At 40.6% G+C, this 17087-nt stretch overlaps 1 protein-coding gene across 1 annotated transcript in view; it reads right to left on the bottom strand.

Annotated features, from left to right (window-relative positions):
- Window positions 1-16729: 16729 nt before the first annotated feature.
- Window positions 16730-17087, bottom strand: part of ofcc1 (orofacial cleft 1 candidate 1) — a 134513-nt gene continuing 134155 nt past the window's right edge. Inside the window, exon 25 of the mRNA XM_053342337.1 lies at window positions 16730-16964. Within this exon, the coding sequence (XP_053198312.1) occupies window positions 16730-16964 (235 nt within the window). The remainder of the gene's footprint in view (window positions 16965-17087) is intronic.

The raw sequence follows: 17087 nt of genomic DNA, 5'->3' as shown, positions 1-17087 counted from the left end.
ACATACCTAAACACACAAACATCCAAGCCTGGGATTTGTTTTCATTTAGGAATTCCCCTACTGAGCGCTGATGTTCCCACCCAGTCAAACCAGCTTGTGCCTTAACTATATTTCAAATATCACGTTACAACAGTTGGTTTCCAAAATGTCTTTTGGTATTGTGAACATGCTTACAAACAGGTATCTTATATGTCCACTTACGGACATGACAATGAGTGACCCCACCCGGGCTTTTGTCTTAGCTGCTACAGGGATTTGGCGTCTCACAGTGCAACTTCTCATGTATCATGCTTTAAAAAATTCCCCTATCCGTGCTTTTACCATGACTTCTGTGGAAATATGCCCACACAGAGGCAAACAGCTACTATAAGTTTGTTGGCAAACAAGTACACGCACACGCACACGCACACACACACACACACACACACACACACACACACACACACACACACAGGATTATAGAGCATTTGAAATACTCCAAAAGGATTGCTTTCACTCTGTCTCCTCTATGTTTAAGTCCTGGGGGCTCTGCAGGTGTGTGTCTCTAAATTCATTACTCTCATACCTGCAAACTCAACCTACAACCCCCCCCCCCCCCCCCCCCAACCTCAGCCATAACTGGGCGTATTTAGCTAACAATACCTAAATTGCTCATATGAACATGTCACATTAAATCATCCTAATGTCAGGCTTATATATTACAAAATTCCCAGAAATACCCTCTGGCTGACAGACCAATAGGTGATGTGAAAGGTGAAGGTGAAGAAATTAATATCGCTATTAAGCTGCCCACATTTTTTTTTTTCCCTGAGCATCTTCAGTGACAAAAAGTATTAGTTTCCACCTGGTGTAAAGGTTCCCAGCACAGTGTGTCTTTTGAACTTAATGGGAGCTGAGGAGTGTAACTGTTTGAGCTGTAAATGTCTCACAGTGCTATGACCCTTTGCCACCGCAATGGATAAAAGAAAGATAGGGGGGCTATGTGTGGAAAGCAAGTAGGAGAGAAAGAGGGAGAGGCACACTGAAGATTGTACAAAACAGATGAGACAGAACAAAAGACGGTAGACAGAGAGATAAGGAGAGAGAGCTCGACCGACAGACACACCAGGCGTCTCTGTCTCACCATCCTGTAGTCAGTGAGCTGTCAGCGATCCTCCCTGCCTGCTCTATGGGTACAGCCCCGCGAGCGATGGCATTTCAAATAGCCTTATAAATCAAGAGTTATGTTATGTCACCCTGCCACTGCCATTAACACACAGAAGAGAAAACCACCACCCTTTTTTTTTTCAGTAGCACGTAGGCTTTATATTACTGTGTGCATCCCCTACTGAACAGTTAATACTTTACATCGGGCTCGTTCTCAGGCTGTAACTGAAATTTTAGAAATGTATCCTTATCTTGAGTCCAAGTCTCAAGAAAACTTACTGGCACTCTTGCCATCAGGGGATCCATGAAAAACTGGCCCCTGACCCATTTCAGCTCCCAACCTGTAAGTAAAGAAATACTCAACAATTATGAATGAGGTACCCTTGAGCAAGGCACTTGACCTCCAGTAGCTGAAGTAAAACTGCTCATTGGGCAGTAGTCGAAGATTGCGGTTGCACAAGGCTCACAGGTATGAAATTTGCATCTGGATGTTTATTATTATTATTATTACTACTGTCATTATTATTATATTTGTTTTGGTTCTTTTAGTTTTTTTGTAAAGGAACCAACATGACATCAAGACTGTTTTGTATTTATATAGATCTCGGCTCTTTCAGCAATCCATTTAAAACCAAAGCATCTCTGTGTGAAACTAAATGATTCAAACATTATTATCCCACAAAAGCTTGAAACCTTTGTTTGATTAAATGACTTACTGTTCTGTGCCAGAGCAATGCTGTTTCCAAACAACTTATCTTAATGATAGACAGATGGCAAAGGAATTCATTGCTACACCAATGTGCCTCGTGTCACCTTGAAAACTTTTTTTTTTTTTTTTTTTTTTTATGCCCCACACGACCCTCCACACCTGCTGCAAAACAATTTCCCCCGCAAAGCAAGTCATCCGTAATACATGTAAGTCACGGTTGCCAGGGTTAAATATAGGAATCATGCACAGAGGGGTAATCAGGAGTTCTCATCGCAGGATCCCCCGAGACTGATCCCCGGCGTGTGACATGGCTGTCAAAACACTGACGGATTGTTTTACCAACACGCGCACGCATCCACACACAAACACACAGCTGCATGCATGCACATACGCAACAGCACGCAAGCACAAACATGCACACAAAGTCACACTGACAGATTGTTTTACCAACTCCATAGGCTTGACTGACACATATTCTCCTGGGTATCCTCCCAGCTCTCTGCTTTACGAGGTAAATACAATCGAACAATTTGGCGCTTTAAGTTTTGTTATTTAATAAAGACCAGACATTTTGTCAGATGACACTATCAGTATCTGCTAAAGCCAGGAAGTAAATACAATTTTACATATATCATTTCCTAAAAATGTATGTACTTCTACTTGATTTGATTACAATGTCCAATGCAATGTCTATGCAAAAAATACTTAAGCATATTAGTTTGGTTCTTAAGGAGCATCACTCTAAATTAGTTCAAATTTCCTTCAGATTTTTTAGCTTGAATGTAAAACAGACATGCAGAAGTGCAGCAGTCAGGTGCCCTGTTGGATTCTGTCTGTCATTCCATTAGCCAAATCATGAGCTTTTGAACATGTCAAAAATCCAATAACCCTATTAAACCGCATTGACATATGACAGTTAATTCTGTTGCCGTATGTCATTATGGAGAATATATTGGTTAAATGCTTCCTGGGACAGATGCTTCTTTGAGGCTAATCAGTAGTAATTGATGGTCCAATTGGGTTAGAGTGGCCTTGCTCTGGCCAGTGTCTTTGGCCTGAAGCTTTCAGGGGGACAGGCAGAGGAACGGATAGACTAAGACACACACTGATTTTGGCTGTGCCAGTGCTTCATAAACAGTTTCTGGATCACAGCAGGATGAAACAGAACACCTTGTACTCGCATGATGGCAATTTGTGGAGACACTGTTAGACGCTGTGACTGGTAATGCTCTTTAAACAGCTTTGTTCCATGCCTTCTAGTGCAAGATGTGTGGATGTTTAAGAAGTAGGGGTAGAAATAATGTTGTGTACTAACAGCAGTTATGTGTTTGGTAGTAGAAGGCAACTGTAGCAGTGTGGGTATTAACGAAATTTACTTTTAAATCTACCTCTAATAAATGCAGGTAAGCCTCACTGATATTGCTGTCAAATCACTGATAATAGCAGCACAAACATACATAGAACATACATAGACATATAACCTTTAATCCTCATCTTTATACATTCTTCATAGAGACAGCACTTGCTATTAGATTTAAAAAAAAACAAAAAAAAACCTCAACTACTTTACTTATAATGGCAACAATTGTCACAGGTGACCATTTTGGCTAATGTTGAATACTATGAAAAAATAACACAGCTCAATCTTTGTAACATTAGCTAACCAAAAAAACCAACAAAAAAAACCTACCAAAGCCATGGACATACCAGACCAAGTAAGGGTGTATTGAAAAAAAACTGCTAATGTCCTGTATTGATCAGGTTTGTGTTAATACTAAGAGAGTGAATGATATGTTTCTTCAGAAGTTACATCATTTCATTTGAAACCCACCGTGGCTAAAACAACGTTAGCTTAATTTGTAAGCATACGAAAAATAACTACAGCTCCAATAAATTTTTCTTTTGTGGTGACAGTAATACATAATTATACCAACCCAGTCTCACCACAGTTTGTGAAATACTGAAATATAATCTTTTGATTCATGCATATGGACACAAATTTTCCTTTTTATTTATTTAAATTGTTTACTTTTTGCGACACTCAGCACAACTTTCAAACTAAGGTATTTCAGTTGTAAGTATACATCACAACACCTTGTTTGATTGACAGATACAATCAATTAACATCTATGTAAGGTGATGGCTAGTTGGATGGCTACATAGATAGGTGGTTAAAAAAGGGCCTAGCTTTAAGGACAAAACAGAAAAAATTTATTATTTAAGTGATCATTTTAAGCCACACCATGACCTTTCCCTAACCACCTGATTTTTGTGCACTACAACACTGTGACACCATAAAACACCTTTTTTTTTAATTTTTTTTATTTACAATGATGTCTAATGGTTTCCGAGTCCTGACCAATGAAAATGTGGTGCAGACACGAAAAGTTGAAATACAGTAGTTTGAAGAGCGTGCTGAGTGTCATCAAAAAAAAGGTAAATTCGTATCAATGTGCACACATTTATAGATTTCGTGACCGTTTCAACTGCGTGAGACTTGGTTGATCTTACAGTTCTTGTTAGTTTCATGATATCTACTAACATTTTCCTCCAATGTTATCTGTCCAGTGTTTAGTTTAGCATAGTTCCTCACTCTACTGTCCTCAGTCTGACTCTTGACATGTCATAGTTTTAGCCTGGTAGGACATCTTCATTAAATGTTGCTAAAAGAGAAACATTAGTTTAACATTGATGTTACATATTTTAAGAAAATACTATTGTTTTGACAAATTAAGTTAGTGTTATTACAAAAACAGAACTTATAAGTTCTTGTTTTGCTTCAGGTTTTTATACTATAATTGTCATAACAAATGCGAAAGCAAGCAAAGAAATAATAGATTGAGCTGTTATATGACTATTTGATTCAACAGCAGTGATAATAACTGGTCCTTTCTTCTTTTTTTTTTTTAGATAAACACTACACTTGTATACATTATAACACACTGACAGATAAGGCATACTGAGACATGTTTACCAGCAGCACTCACACAAAGTAACAGGCAAAGTCCCTGAAGACTTTTCTAAGTGAATAATCTGTAAATTAGGACATGGAAAAAAGCTCTAATGATGCCCAGCAAAACATTTGACATCCCAGCCTGTCATGTTTTGGAATGGCCTTCAGACTTCACTTTGTTGCATTATACATCAACCCTTACCCTACATATTACATTTGCAATCCAGGGGCAAATATTTTCAATTGTGGGTGGGGGAAGAGGGGTTGATTTCTATGCTCTGGCAATTTGATACCACAGCACTTGAGAGTTATCATCGGAGTGGCCGTAAGCTCCGGAGCAATTCATAATTGTGTTCTCTCATCTCATATTGCAGCAGCTGAAGTTTTTAGTTTTTTTTATTTATTTTCTCTGCAGCACACATATAACACCCACACAAACAAATACACACACATACACACACACACATAATCACATAGATGTCTCATCCCAGCACTTTTTTTGATGATACATTAAATGGTGTAAAGTTGCATCTCGCTCTATGTGCACATGTATGCGTGTGTGTGTGTTTGAAGCAGGGATCCTCCACCTGTGCTGGTTGGGAGTTAATCCGGTTAGGTCCCAGTCTCGTCTTCGCAGCTGAGCGGTGTGGTTGAAGCTCCACTGTGCCCTGCGGGGGCCTGGGGCGCCTCTCCAGCCCAACGCCTTGGCTTAAGCGTGGCGCGGTAAGGAGATGAGGCCGGCTCGGCCTTCGTTACAGAAATTAGATGGATCAGGGAGTAAACATAACCAGCTTTTTATATGATCCCCGGCTAAGAGCAGACAGAGAGTGGAGAAGATGGAGGGGAGGGAGGGAAGGAGGGGAGGAAGAGAAGGCGAGATTCCTCTTCTAATTACTTCATGGGTCACTGCTCCTGCAGGCAGATGTCAAAATCCAACACTTTCTGATGTGAAGAGTGCTAGAGAATGGGAGGGATAGAGTAAGAGGGGGAGGAAGGATAGCAAGAGCGTGAGGAAAGGGGGAGAGTAATGAGAACAGGAAGAGGGATGAGATACACTAGAAAGAGAAAAAAGAAGACTAGGAGGTTTAGGAGGAGAATAAAATGGTGATTTGGGAGAATGTCTATGGAAAAATAAAGCAGCGTGAGGAGGAGGATAAAATAGGGAAAGATAATAGATAAAAGAAGAAAGTGAGGGGGATTTATGGAAGCAAGGAAAGCAAGGGGGGTAGTAAGAGATGGAGGATGGATTGGGATGGTGGGTGGGTGGGGGGGGGGGGTGTAACACATTGTCAGGGAAGTGGGAGAATGTGGTGGTGATGACACAGATTGGTTGTGGAGTGGCGGTGACCTGGGATGGCCTGTGTCTGGCAGAGAGGTAGCAGACAAACACAAGGCCCTTCAGATTTGCCACATGCCCCCTGGCACGCTGAAAAACCATTGACACCCAGCTGAAATGACAAACTGGCACTGCAACGTCAGGAGTTATGCTATGCCCTTTAGTATCAGAGTGGTCATACCTACATGTCAAGATTCCCACTGATCTCTGGTTATCAAAGTACTAAAGCAATCATATTGACTTGGAGCAGCATTTTGTCATGTTTCATTTTTCTAATAACCCAAATGTGGGTCAGATACACACTTACTAGATAGATACACACTTTATTATCTAATTCAAAGGCCTGCTATCTCATTTTATACACAGTATCTACTTTTAACCTATAAGGATTCAATCAGTATGGAAGTTTTGTTCCTGAAAGAGACAATATGTTTGTTTCATATCAAATGAAAACTAAGTTTCACGGCCTGGTTATTTTGAAAGGAAAAAGCAAACTATGGCTTTCTTCACAAAACCAAAATATTATATTAATGATAAAACTATAAGTCATAATGAGTTTTTGCATTTCCTGACTGTATGCAGCCTCCTGAAGATGAGTGTTTTCATTTCACGCAAGGCTGTGATGAGATCTTAGAAAGCAAACACAGAATGTTGCCATCAAAGCAAAGCGAAGGACTTCTAAGGATGTGGGGCTATTATTGTTTTGATATGATACATTGATAATTTGCTGCCAAGGAAACTCTAAAGCGGCTGGATAGAAACTGCAGAACCTGTTCAGTTGGCAGTTGAGTGAATACTAAGCTGTACAATGAGCCTACACACTATGTCCCTCCATAACCACCCATCCCCTTCATTTCCTTTTGAAAGCAAAATGGATCCTTTACAACTCAATCCGTAGGCCTGTGGATCTTGTCTGTCTACTTCCAAACTGTGCCACGGTTTTAGGAGAGGAGGAACAAAGATATCAGTCCAAAGCAACCGTGCTGCTCTTGCAAACACCTCCACACTGTGAAGAAAAAAGCAGGTATTATTGCAGGTGTTTATGAATTTAGGGAAATCTTTGATATACAGTAAATCTAAAGCCTCTTATATCGTCTGTTTCCTCCTTATTTCATCACGTCTGAGTGTGTGTGTTTTCCCTTTTTTTTAATTACAGACAGTCAAAACCAGTTTGAGTCTTTCTTTTTTGTTGTAGTTTCATGACCTTAAACTAAATAGGAGAGCCAAATAGAACTGGGACTGGGACTGATTCATGATGTCTTGATATGTACACTTCATACAACACACTGCAATGTAGGATAATCATTCTGTGTACTTCTTTTTAAATGAAATCGATAAGAAAGCAGGAATTTAAACCAAAACCACAGCACAAAGCATGAAAAATAGCAAATACAAAACCTCTGTTCAGTGATGGGATGTTTTTGGGTGGTTTGATTTGATTTACTGTAAGCACCTGCCTCATTATTATTACCTATATAAACTAGTGTGCAATAAAACCTCACATCTGTGCAATTACAGTAGACACTTTTGGGGATCATTTTTAATTGAATTCTTTGTCCATAGTTCAATAATTGGACTATAAACCTTGTACCCAACTCTGAGGGCAGAGCATCAACAGAACCAGTGTTTGTGGATGGGGTGGTTGTTGGTTGTTGGTCAGTGGTGCACAGGGCTCTCTGAGGCCAGATTGAGGCTGATTTGGTCTCAGTGAATATGGCTCACTTCCCCCTCAGTGCAGCCGGCATGCCCCCAGGTCCTGATTTACTCCTGATTTGTGGGCTGCCTGTGTCAAAGCCAGGCACCACTCAGGCCTCAATATGACATAAACTGTACTACTGTAAACACACACACACAGACATTCACCCACATGCATGCATATGCACATCGACACAAAGTGTATATGCATAGATTTGCTTGCAGGTATGCACAGCGCCATGTGTAACTGCAGACACATGCACATAAACCAACTTGCTTCGCCTCACACTCATGCAGATATATGACAGTGCAGATAGATAGATAGATAGATAGATAGATAGATAGATAGATAGATAAGAAGCTAAAGGTACAAGCAGATGGAGATCCCTTCGGCAATGACTTCTAAGCCCTGATCTCCAGGGGCTGCTGGGATTTTCATTTCAATAGGCCCTAAATATTCATCGCGTTCTCTCTCCCCACCCTTTCTTTAAACCCTTCTGCTGGCCGTTTGAGGCGTGGAGTTTCCCAAACTGACATCCCAGCCAGAAGAAGTGAAAGAGAGGGTTTGGGTAGACCAGCAAGTGGGTAGATAAAACTCACATACACACATAGACTCATGCATGCAGTCATACATGCAACCCATTACGCACATACACACGCCACGCCAAACATAGCAAACATAACACACAGAGCCAAGAGCCAACAATGTGCTTTTGTTTTAAGGAAGACTCTCTTATTAAATCAAACATCAGGGCCGTCTTTCAAGCCAGCCTTTGTCTGTCTGTTCAGCTCTGTCCTCGCTGGCCTCTCGGCCCCCGACGGCCTGTGCATGAGTGTTAAGAGAACCCATTGACATCCCTGGATTAACATATATTAAGGGGTTAAATGAAAGTGCCATTATTGTGGTTTAAGAGTGAAAGCGACCCGTGGGATATTATGCTTCCCACTTGAAGCTATGAATGGCTAATACTAAACAGCACTTCATTATGGGAGCGCGCTTCATTGACAGTGTCTATCAGAATTGGAAAATCTCCTCTTGAAAAGCTGTTGAAGTTAAACAGCTTGAATCCAAGCTGGTTGGGTTGATACTGTGAGGGCACTTCAGAAGTGTTCTCTGAGAAAATATTGTAGCTGTTGTCCACCAGGTACATGTATGTATGAACAACATGCTTTCAAATAGTGCCTGTAAAGCAATGTAGTGTCCAAAAATATTAGTAGTATATTGTATTAGCTGCATATTTTTGCATATTTTATGTCACTATAGAAAAAAAATCAAGGTGTTGGATAAAAATCTGACCTGAACAGTATGCAAGGGTTAAAACTGTAACATTTACCATATATGATATGTAGTGTTAACTGAATGTAGTGTCCAGTATGTCTTGTAATTTACATGTGATCAAACCCATCAGGTAAAATGGTCAGATCAACATATCTTTAGATTAATAAACATCCAGTTCGGAAATTATAGTATAGTTACAAGAACTACATAAATGCATAAATACATAAATGAATACAAAACATGGCTTATATAATTGTCAGTAAAATGTCAGTATACCATGAAGGTGTAGGTCTTTATGTGCTGCTGTTGACCTTGCAGTGTACTCTTTACCACTTAACACAAAGTATAGTGTATCCTATTACCATGTGATGTTTATTAAGCAAGCATTTTAAGCCAGTTTGTCATAAGGAGGGCAGGGGCTATTATTCCAAACCCTTTACCCATTGCTTTCAGTTGGAAATGTGTGTAACAGTAGGGATGTGGCAGTGACTGTCTGTAACAGCGTATCCTCTTACATATCCATGACGGTATAGAGGGATCTGTGACGGGGATTTCCAGAACGCATCTCTATTGACATGCATCTAAGGATCAGGTGAAAGAGAGAAGTGTGATACTGTGTTGTGTCATCCCAACAGACAGGATCTGCTTACTGCCATCCTGTCTGAAAAAAAAAAGAAAAAATGTTGTTGTCATGTTCGTGGGTGCTTCAGAGTTCAGAGTAAGCAGATTGGTACATAACAACAGTCGAAAAACTAGTTGTAAATGTTTGTGGGTTTGGAGACAGATTAGTTTTCAATCATGTACATTAGAAAGCAACACACACACACACACACACACACACACACACACACACACACACAACACAAGAAAGTTTAGTTTTATGTTAGCCATTATTAGCTTTGCACTACCCTCGCAATTAGGCAGACAGATGTTGGTGTGCTGTCAAAATGTGTGTGTGTGTGTGTGTGTGTGTGTATGTGTGTGTGTGTGTGTGTGTGTGTTTGCATGTGTGGGCAGACAGGAGTGTATGAGTGCAAGGCATCCATCTCCTGCTTGCTGCACCGTGTCTGTCAGAGAATTGACATTGATGAGAGCAAACTGGATGGAGACAGCGTCCGTCCAGTCAGAGGCCTCAACATTATGCCTGCAATCCTTTTGATCATCCTTCCTTCCTTCTCTTTCTCTCTCTCTCTCTTCATCCATCTCTCTTCCTTCTGTCGGTTTGTCTGTCTCTGTCTGTGCTGTCTCCTTCTCTACCATCCAAAAGCAGATGAGCGGTCGCCGTTATGGCACATGACACACACCCTTTTGTCTTTTGAGTTTTTCCACCTCACTGACCCCCTCCACCACACTACCCCATCACACCTCCACCCCCACCTACCCACTCACATACATGCATGTACACACCCACGCGCTACCTCCCTCCCTCCTGCCTCTTATCCCTCTCTCCCTGACAAGACAGACCATGGAGGAACTCCTGCTGCGTCACTCTGAGAAAAACTGCAGTGATAGTGATATTAGGTTGATAATAGTCACATTGTCACATGTGTTAAAGCTCAAGCTCTGTAATAGTTTATCCATATTTACATAAACCAGGCTTTAAAACAGTTGTTGCACATTTTGAGAAATACACTTATTCACTTACTTTTACTTGTGGATAGTGTGATGAGAAGATCAATACAACTCTCATATTCTCATATCTCCTACTTGCTCCTTTAATACAAGGCTACAGCCAGCAGTGTGTTAGCTTAGCGAGGATAAAGAGTGGAAACAGGGGTAAACAGTTAACCTGGCTCTGTCCATAAGTAGTCAAATCTGTCTACTAGCACCTCTAAAGCTAATTAGGAAGTAACTGATCCTGGGTGAGAAACAGTCTCACACATAAACCCTTTGGTGGATTTTTCTACTTGCAGACAGAGCATGGCTTTCCCCAGTTTTGAAGCTAAACTGAGAAGTGTACAATAGAAATGCATGCACTTTGAACCTGTTTTGCAGTTTAGACTCTGGTAAAGTGCTTGTCTCCGGCATTAAAAGAAACACAGAACTATGCAGGAAGTTGAACTCTAACCATTACTGATGTGTGTGACACCTGACAAGAGAACTCAGAGGTCAGAGGTGAAATCTACTTTTCTTCCCATTGAAGGAAGGGGAGCAGGTAATCTAATCTAGGTGAAGTCACCGGTTGAGATTTGAACCCATTGTGAGGGCAGCAGGGTGTGGTTTAAGAACTTTGAGCGGTTGAATATGTCATGTGTCAGAGAGCAGCGTTTTATAATTGTGTTACTTTGAAATTCTTCAGAAGATCAGAACAGAACAGATGCCGCATCTGGCACAAGACAATAGGCTGTGTATGCGATTTACTGAGAAGACAGCTAATTAAATGAGTAAATGGTATAATAATTAATATCGAAACTCTTAGTAGTCAAGTGACTCAAGTCATTATTTTAAGATTTTGACAGCTTGTATAATACAATGCAATCATTTAAAATATTTGGCTTCAACACAATTGTTTGTAAAGGCTGTGCGTCACTCATTCACATAATTACCCATCATGTTACAAAACATGTGTTGGCAAGACATTCTTTAAGATCAGATTGTATCTCACACCGACGGGCCTGTCACTAGCACGGCTCCCCTCAGCAAAGTAAGAACATCCCCAGCAAATAATCATAGTTTGTCACTGGCTCCCATTGTGGATTCCAGCAACAAATTTCAGCACATTGAGTCTGATCCTTTGTTGTTAAGATGAAACTAGCCCCCGAAGTCTCTGCAGACTGAGTAAACAGAGCTAATAGAACATCGTGCCGGCTTGATTAACCTGCCTTATTACGCTGTTTGCATAGAACATCATTAGCAACAACAGCCGTTACTCATGGCGGAGAGTAAGAGCAAATACCTGTAGATTATTTGTAAGTAAACAACAGCATAGTAAGTTAAAGTGAATAAGAGGTCAAATGGAGAGTTTGTGGCGAAATGATATTTAGGTCTTTATTTGTAAAGTTGTATGTTCATATATTATAATTATACATTCAATCATAAATACAAATACTATCATATTTTACTAAATACTGAACTTGATTATAATTTTATACAAGTAAAATGTAATCTATTGCGCCTCCAGCAGCTATAAATAATTCTTGCCTCATAGCCATGCAACAAAATTACCAAAAATAGTAAACGTTATAGCTAATGAAGATATATCTGGATTATTTACTGGACTGATTATTTAAAAAAAGAAGGAAAAAGGTCATTTAGATATCTTGATTGCAAGAACGTTATTGTGTGCATCATGAACTGTATAATCACTGTTAAAATAATTCCAATCACACTCTAGTTAGTGAAAATTACTTTCCTGTCAACTTCAAACCAAATGGGAATCCATACAAAATTAGATGTATTGCAGACTATTTCAGGCAATATTTAAGTAATTAGTTGCACTTTTGCAAGTACAAGGGATGATGGATTACGTGCTGAAATGACCCTCCCCAAGCTTGACAATGCTTGAGTGATAGAGAGAGATATGTTGCATTTTGGAAGGTAATGTTCATCCTTCCAGAGCTTCTAACAGGAGGGAGCACTTTCTTGCTGTGTGACAGACCCAGATTATGTGACTAGGCAGATGAGGAAGTGTTGACAGCAGATTCCCTTAAAATGCAAATATAATAAGACACACACAAAACACAATCTTCTGGAAAGTGATATCTTATGAAACTATTTACAGATATTTACAAAGAGGAAGAGGAGATTAGAAAAAAAAAGCGGATGGAGAAGAGGAAAAAAAGAACAAAAACGGGAGAGCAAACAAAAACCACGCTCTTTTTTTTTTTCCTCTTTTCATCCATGCAGTTTCTGTCTGTCTCCTTCCTCGCAGCTATGAGGCAGCAGTGATTGTCCCCCGTCGGTCCCAGGGTCCCCATGGTGGAGGCCCACCCTACAGCTATGCCCCCAGACACAGAGTCTGATGAGGAGCACAAGGCCACGAAGGCTTACCCTGAAAGCCCAGGGGAACGCACACACAGATACACACACACACGCACACACTCACACAGAGGCAGGCAGGCGAGCACAAATACATGCACAAAGGCGAGCAGGCACATGTACAATCAGCCAGACATGTACAGTGCACATATGAAAACGCATACAGGCAAATAAACACAAAAGCAGGTGGATATAGTCAGTTGTTGGCACACTTGCACACACACACTTGCAGGCACACACAGACTGGCACGGAATCAAAAGCATAGTAAACCATAGACCAACGCAAACACAGACCTGCTGGTACTCTCTGGCACAGCAACTCAGTCTCATATCAAACATGTAACTGTACTCTCAGAAATACACCACGCACCAAATCGATATTCTCAGTTTTTTCGTTCATATTTAATCTTTATTTACCCATATGTCACAATGGGATTGACATCTCTTTTACGCTAGCCAAGGAGACATAACAATGAAACTGGCATGAATGGAAACAATATAGCAAGTTCATACAAGAGACTTGTCTTGTCTGTCAGTATGTTTCAGCACTAACATTAGTTTGAAAATACATCTGCTAAAAACAGGTTTCATGTTCCAAACATACATGGTAGTTGGTAAGAATGATCATTGCAATATGTGATTGCCGGTAACAGGTATTAACATAGCTGTAGCGTTGATAACAGTCTTGTAGTAACAATGTATCAGTACAAATTTAAGTCTGATACAGTGGAAATGTCCTACATTGACCCCCACAAGGATACATATTCAGATAAATTTATTGTGAATAATAAGGGTCTGTGAATAATCTGGGCCAAAAGAAACATATTATAATTGTTGACAAAATTTCCCATCTAAAGCACATTGCCTCGGATTCTTGCCCAAGGCCTAGATATAACCTCAAATTGTGTGCACCTCTGTGGGACCAATTTTTGAATGTTTCCAAACAAACCTGAACCAGCACAGAAGAATAAAGAGTCATCTGCTATTGACATAAAGAGCTTAATCCTGCCTACCACTAACTATCTCTTCTAAGACTGAACCTCTCACCTCTGAGTTGGCTAACTAGCCATCACTCCTGCCTGTTGGCTACACACCTGCCCCAATAGCACCTAGAGGCAGAGGTGGGCCCCAGGAGTACACCGAAACACACACGTACACATATATATATATTCATAAACCTGAGCATGTGTACTCACAAGTACACAGACTCATGAGCCCTCTCCTCGTCTGCACAAACACAAAGATACGGACATTCATGTGAAACCCACAGACAAATAGATACACACACACACATTCATTGGCGCACGCACACACACCCAGTCTATACGTGTCATTCACCGACTGTCCTTTTGTCAGAGCCGTGGCAATTATGGCTAACAAATACACACCGTACGCTGAAGAAACACCCAGCGCGCTGAAGTAAATTAGCAATATTAGGAATGTGCACTCATCATTTGCAGTCAATTTCCTGTTGCTAATGAGATTAGAAACAATGCTGTCAGTCAAGAAACAGTGGCAAACCATTTCCATTTTGTTATTTTCTTTTTTCCCCCATAATCAAGCCATTGGTTTAATAATCATGGAAATAGCAGGATATGGCAGCACTGTTTAATTACATTTTGAATATCATGGAGTTTTTAGTCACTTGGAAATGTCACTTCATATGATATTGGATTAATATTAACAGTAAATGAGGTACATAATATGAAATTATAATTTCCTCATGGATATGACAAGGGAATAGGATAATAACCACTGCACAAACAAACAATTTTAATTGTTATGATGAGGGTTACACAAGATAAAAAACTGTAATGGAAATTTCCTCGTTGTAATTTTAGTGTCACTTTTAGACATAATCAGTTTTAGTCCTCAATGTGTCTACAGGTACTATGCAGTGAGTTCATCATGTTGCCTTCGCTCCTCTCTAATCTTTCCTTCTTCTCTTTCTTGCCTTTCATCACCTCCTTCTGTACACATCTATCCCTCTGTCTCTTGTATCACCCCTCCACCCTTCCACCCCCCACCCCCACCCATCCTATCCCCCCAATGGGAACTGTCAGCATGGATAATGGCGGTGATGACCAGAAGAGGGCAGACATACTGTATTTAATCTCATATCCCGTCATACTTCTCTCTCTCTCTCTCTCTCTCTCTCTCTCTCTCTCTCTCTCTCTATCTCTCTCCCTCTCTCTGGTGTCTGTACTTTGATAGTCAAGAGGAATTTCTGAACCCACCCCCCTTTCCCCCATCCGCCCTACCACCCACCCAAGTCTCTGGTGTCTGCAGGGTGACTTGTTAGACTGGACACTCAAAATGAGCACAAGTCTTCACTCCTCACAAAAACATACATGCTGGCACAGCTAGAACGGTGTTGTACATTTACTGTTAATATATTTTTTTCCCTGTATATATAATGATGCTATTATGAAATATATAGGCTTTTTGCACAATAAATGCACCCTCCTCTCCCAATACTTGAATTATGAGCATTACTACATGTCACAATGGAAATAAAAATCATATTCTAACTGATCATTAGGAGTTTGTTTCATTGTTTTCATTGTGATACTGCTATAAACAGTTGAGACAGCCACTTTGCAGGTTAATACACTGTAAATGTGGTTAAAATGTGACCATGTCTAACTGGAATCTATATTTGCCATTATCAAAGTGCTGCTCATGGAGAATTGGATCACTGTGAGCTACTTGCACACATTTCTTTCTTGAATGTACTGCATACAATTATTTTGCATTGAAAATTTCAACTTGTTTATTTATTTGTGCTCTGTGTATATTATTATTAATTCAGTCTACTCTGATTAACTGTGTATCGCTATTTTGGCAGCATTTTTTAATGTAACACTAACCCTCACTCTAAAGAAATAATACAATTGGATGAAACATTTAGTTCTATGAAATATCAGGTTTAAGATGAATTTAGAAGATACTTTTCTAAGATTTGTTAAAGTGTAGTAAAATGGGTAAAAACTGAGTAAACTTATTTTATCTCTTTAGTATATTTGAAATTAATGCTAAAAAAGATGTATTATCAGTGACACAGACTGGATGAGAAGAGTAGTGCCAGTGATAAAATCTCTTCACCATTTTCTTTGGTTATTGGAAGACGAGGTGCACCACGAAGTGTTAATAGATCATTTGTTTGTGTGTAAACGCAACCAAGCATTTCTTGACAGAGACTTTCATGCTCTTACTCATGCAGGAAAGGGCAGGGCCAGAGACAGCACTGGACATTATTACATATCGATTTAAATCCCTCCTCCTTTCCTCTCAGTTTTATCTGATCAGACACAGGCACACTGGTGAATCTCTCTCTCTCTCTCTCTCTCTCTCTCTCTCTCTCTCTCTCTCTCTCTCTCTCTCTCTCTCTCTCTCTCTCTCTCTCTCTCTTCTGTGTGTGTGTGTCTGTTTAGCTGCCTCTCTCCCTGCTCTTTTTCTGAAACCTCCCTCTGGTATATTTTAGATCCTGGATGCCTGAGGCCTTTGCACACCTCACTCTTCCTCCCTCCCTCCATGCCCCCCTACCCCCTTAGTGCTAATGAGTCGGTAGTGCTAACAGCGCAGGGCTAGCTAGCCTGCTGATGAAATGTAAATGGGCAGTAATGAGCACAATCATAGCCACTTGAGGGGAACACTGCCATAGCCCACCATACTGTCCCTCCCTGCCTCCATCTTTCCATCACTCCAGTCCTGATGGACAGGCCACAGTCCCAGGGTGGGCATGTGACTGACAGGGCCTGGCACCCCGTGCTGAGGGGACCCCTGTGGGCCTTTGGAGTGGCCCTTCATGACTGACCGCAGGGATAGGGATAGTGGTGGCGGCTTGAGTCTCGCTGGCCGTTCTAAACTGGTCCATTAATTACACCAAACCCTTAGAGAAAATTAACAGGCAAATTTAATAACAGAGGGGAGGAGGAGGTTTGTGTGTGTGTGTGTGTGTGTGTGTGTGTGTGTGTGTGTGTGTTAGAGG

The sequence above is a fragment of the Scomber japonicus genome, chromosome 21 (assembly GCF_027409825.1).
Source record: "Scomber japonicus isolate fScoJap1 chromosome 21, fScoJap1.pri, whole genome shotgun sequence".
In the NCBI taxonomy this organism is placed as follows: Eukaryota; Metazoa; Chordata; class Actinopteri; order Scombriformes; family Scombridae; genus Scomber; species Scomber japonicus.
This window is presented reverse-complemented; position numbering and strand designations above follow the sequence as displayed.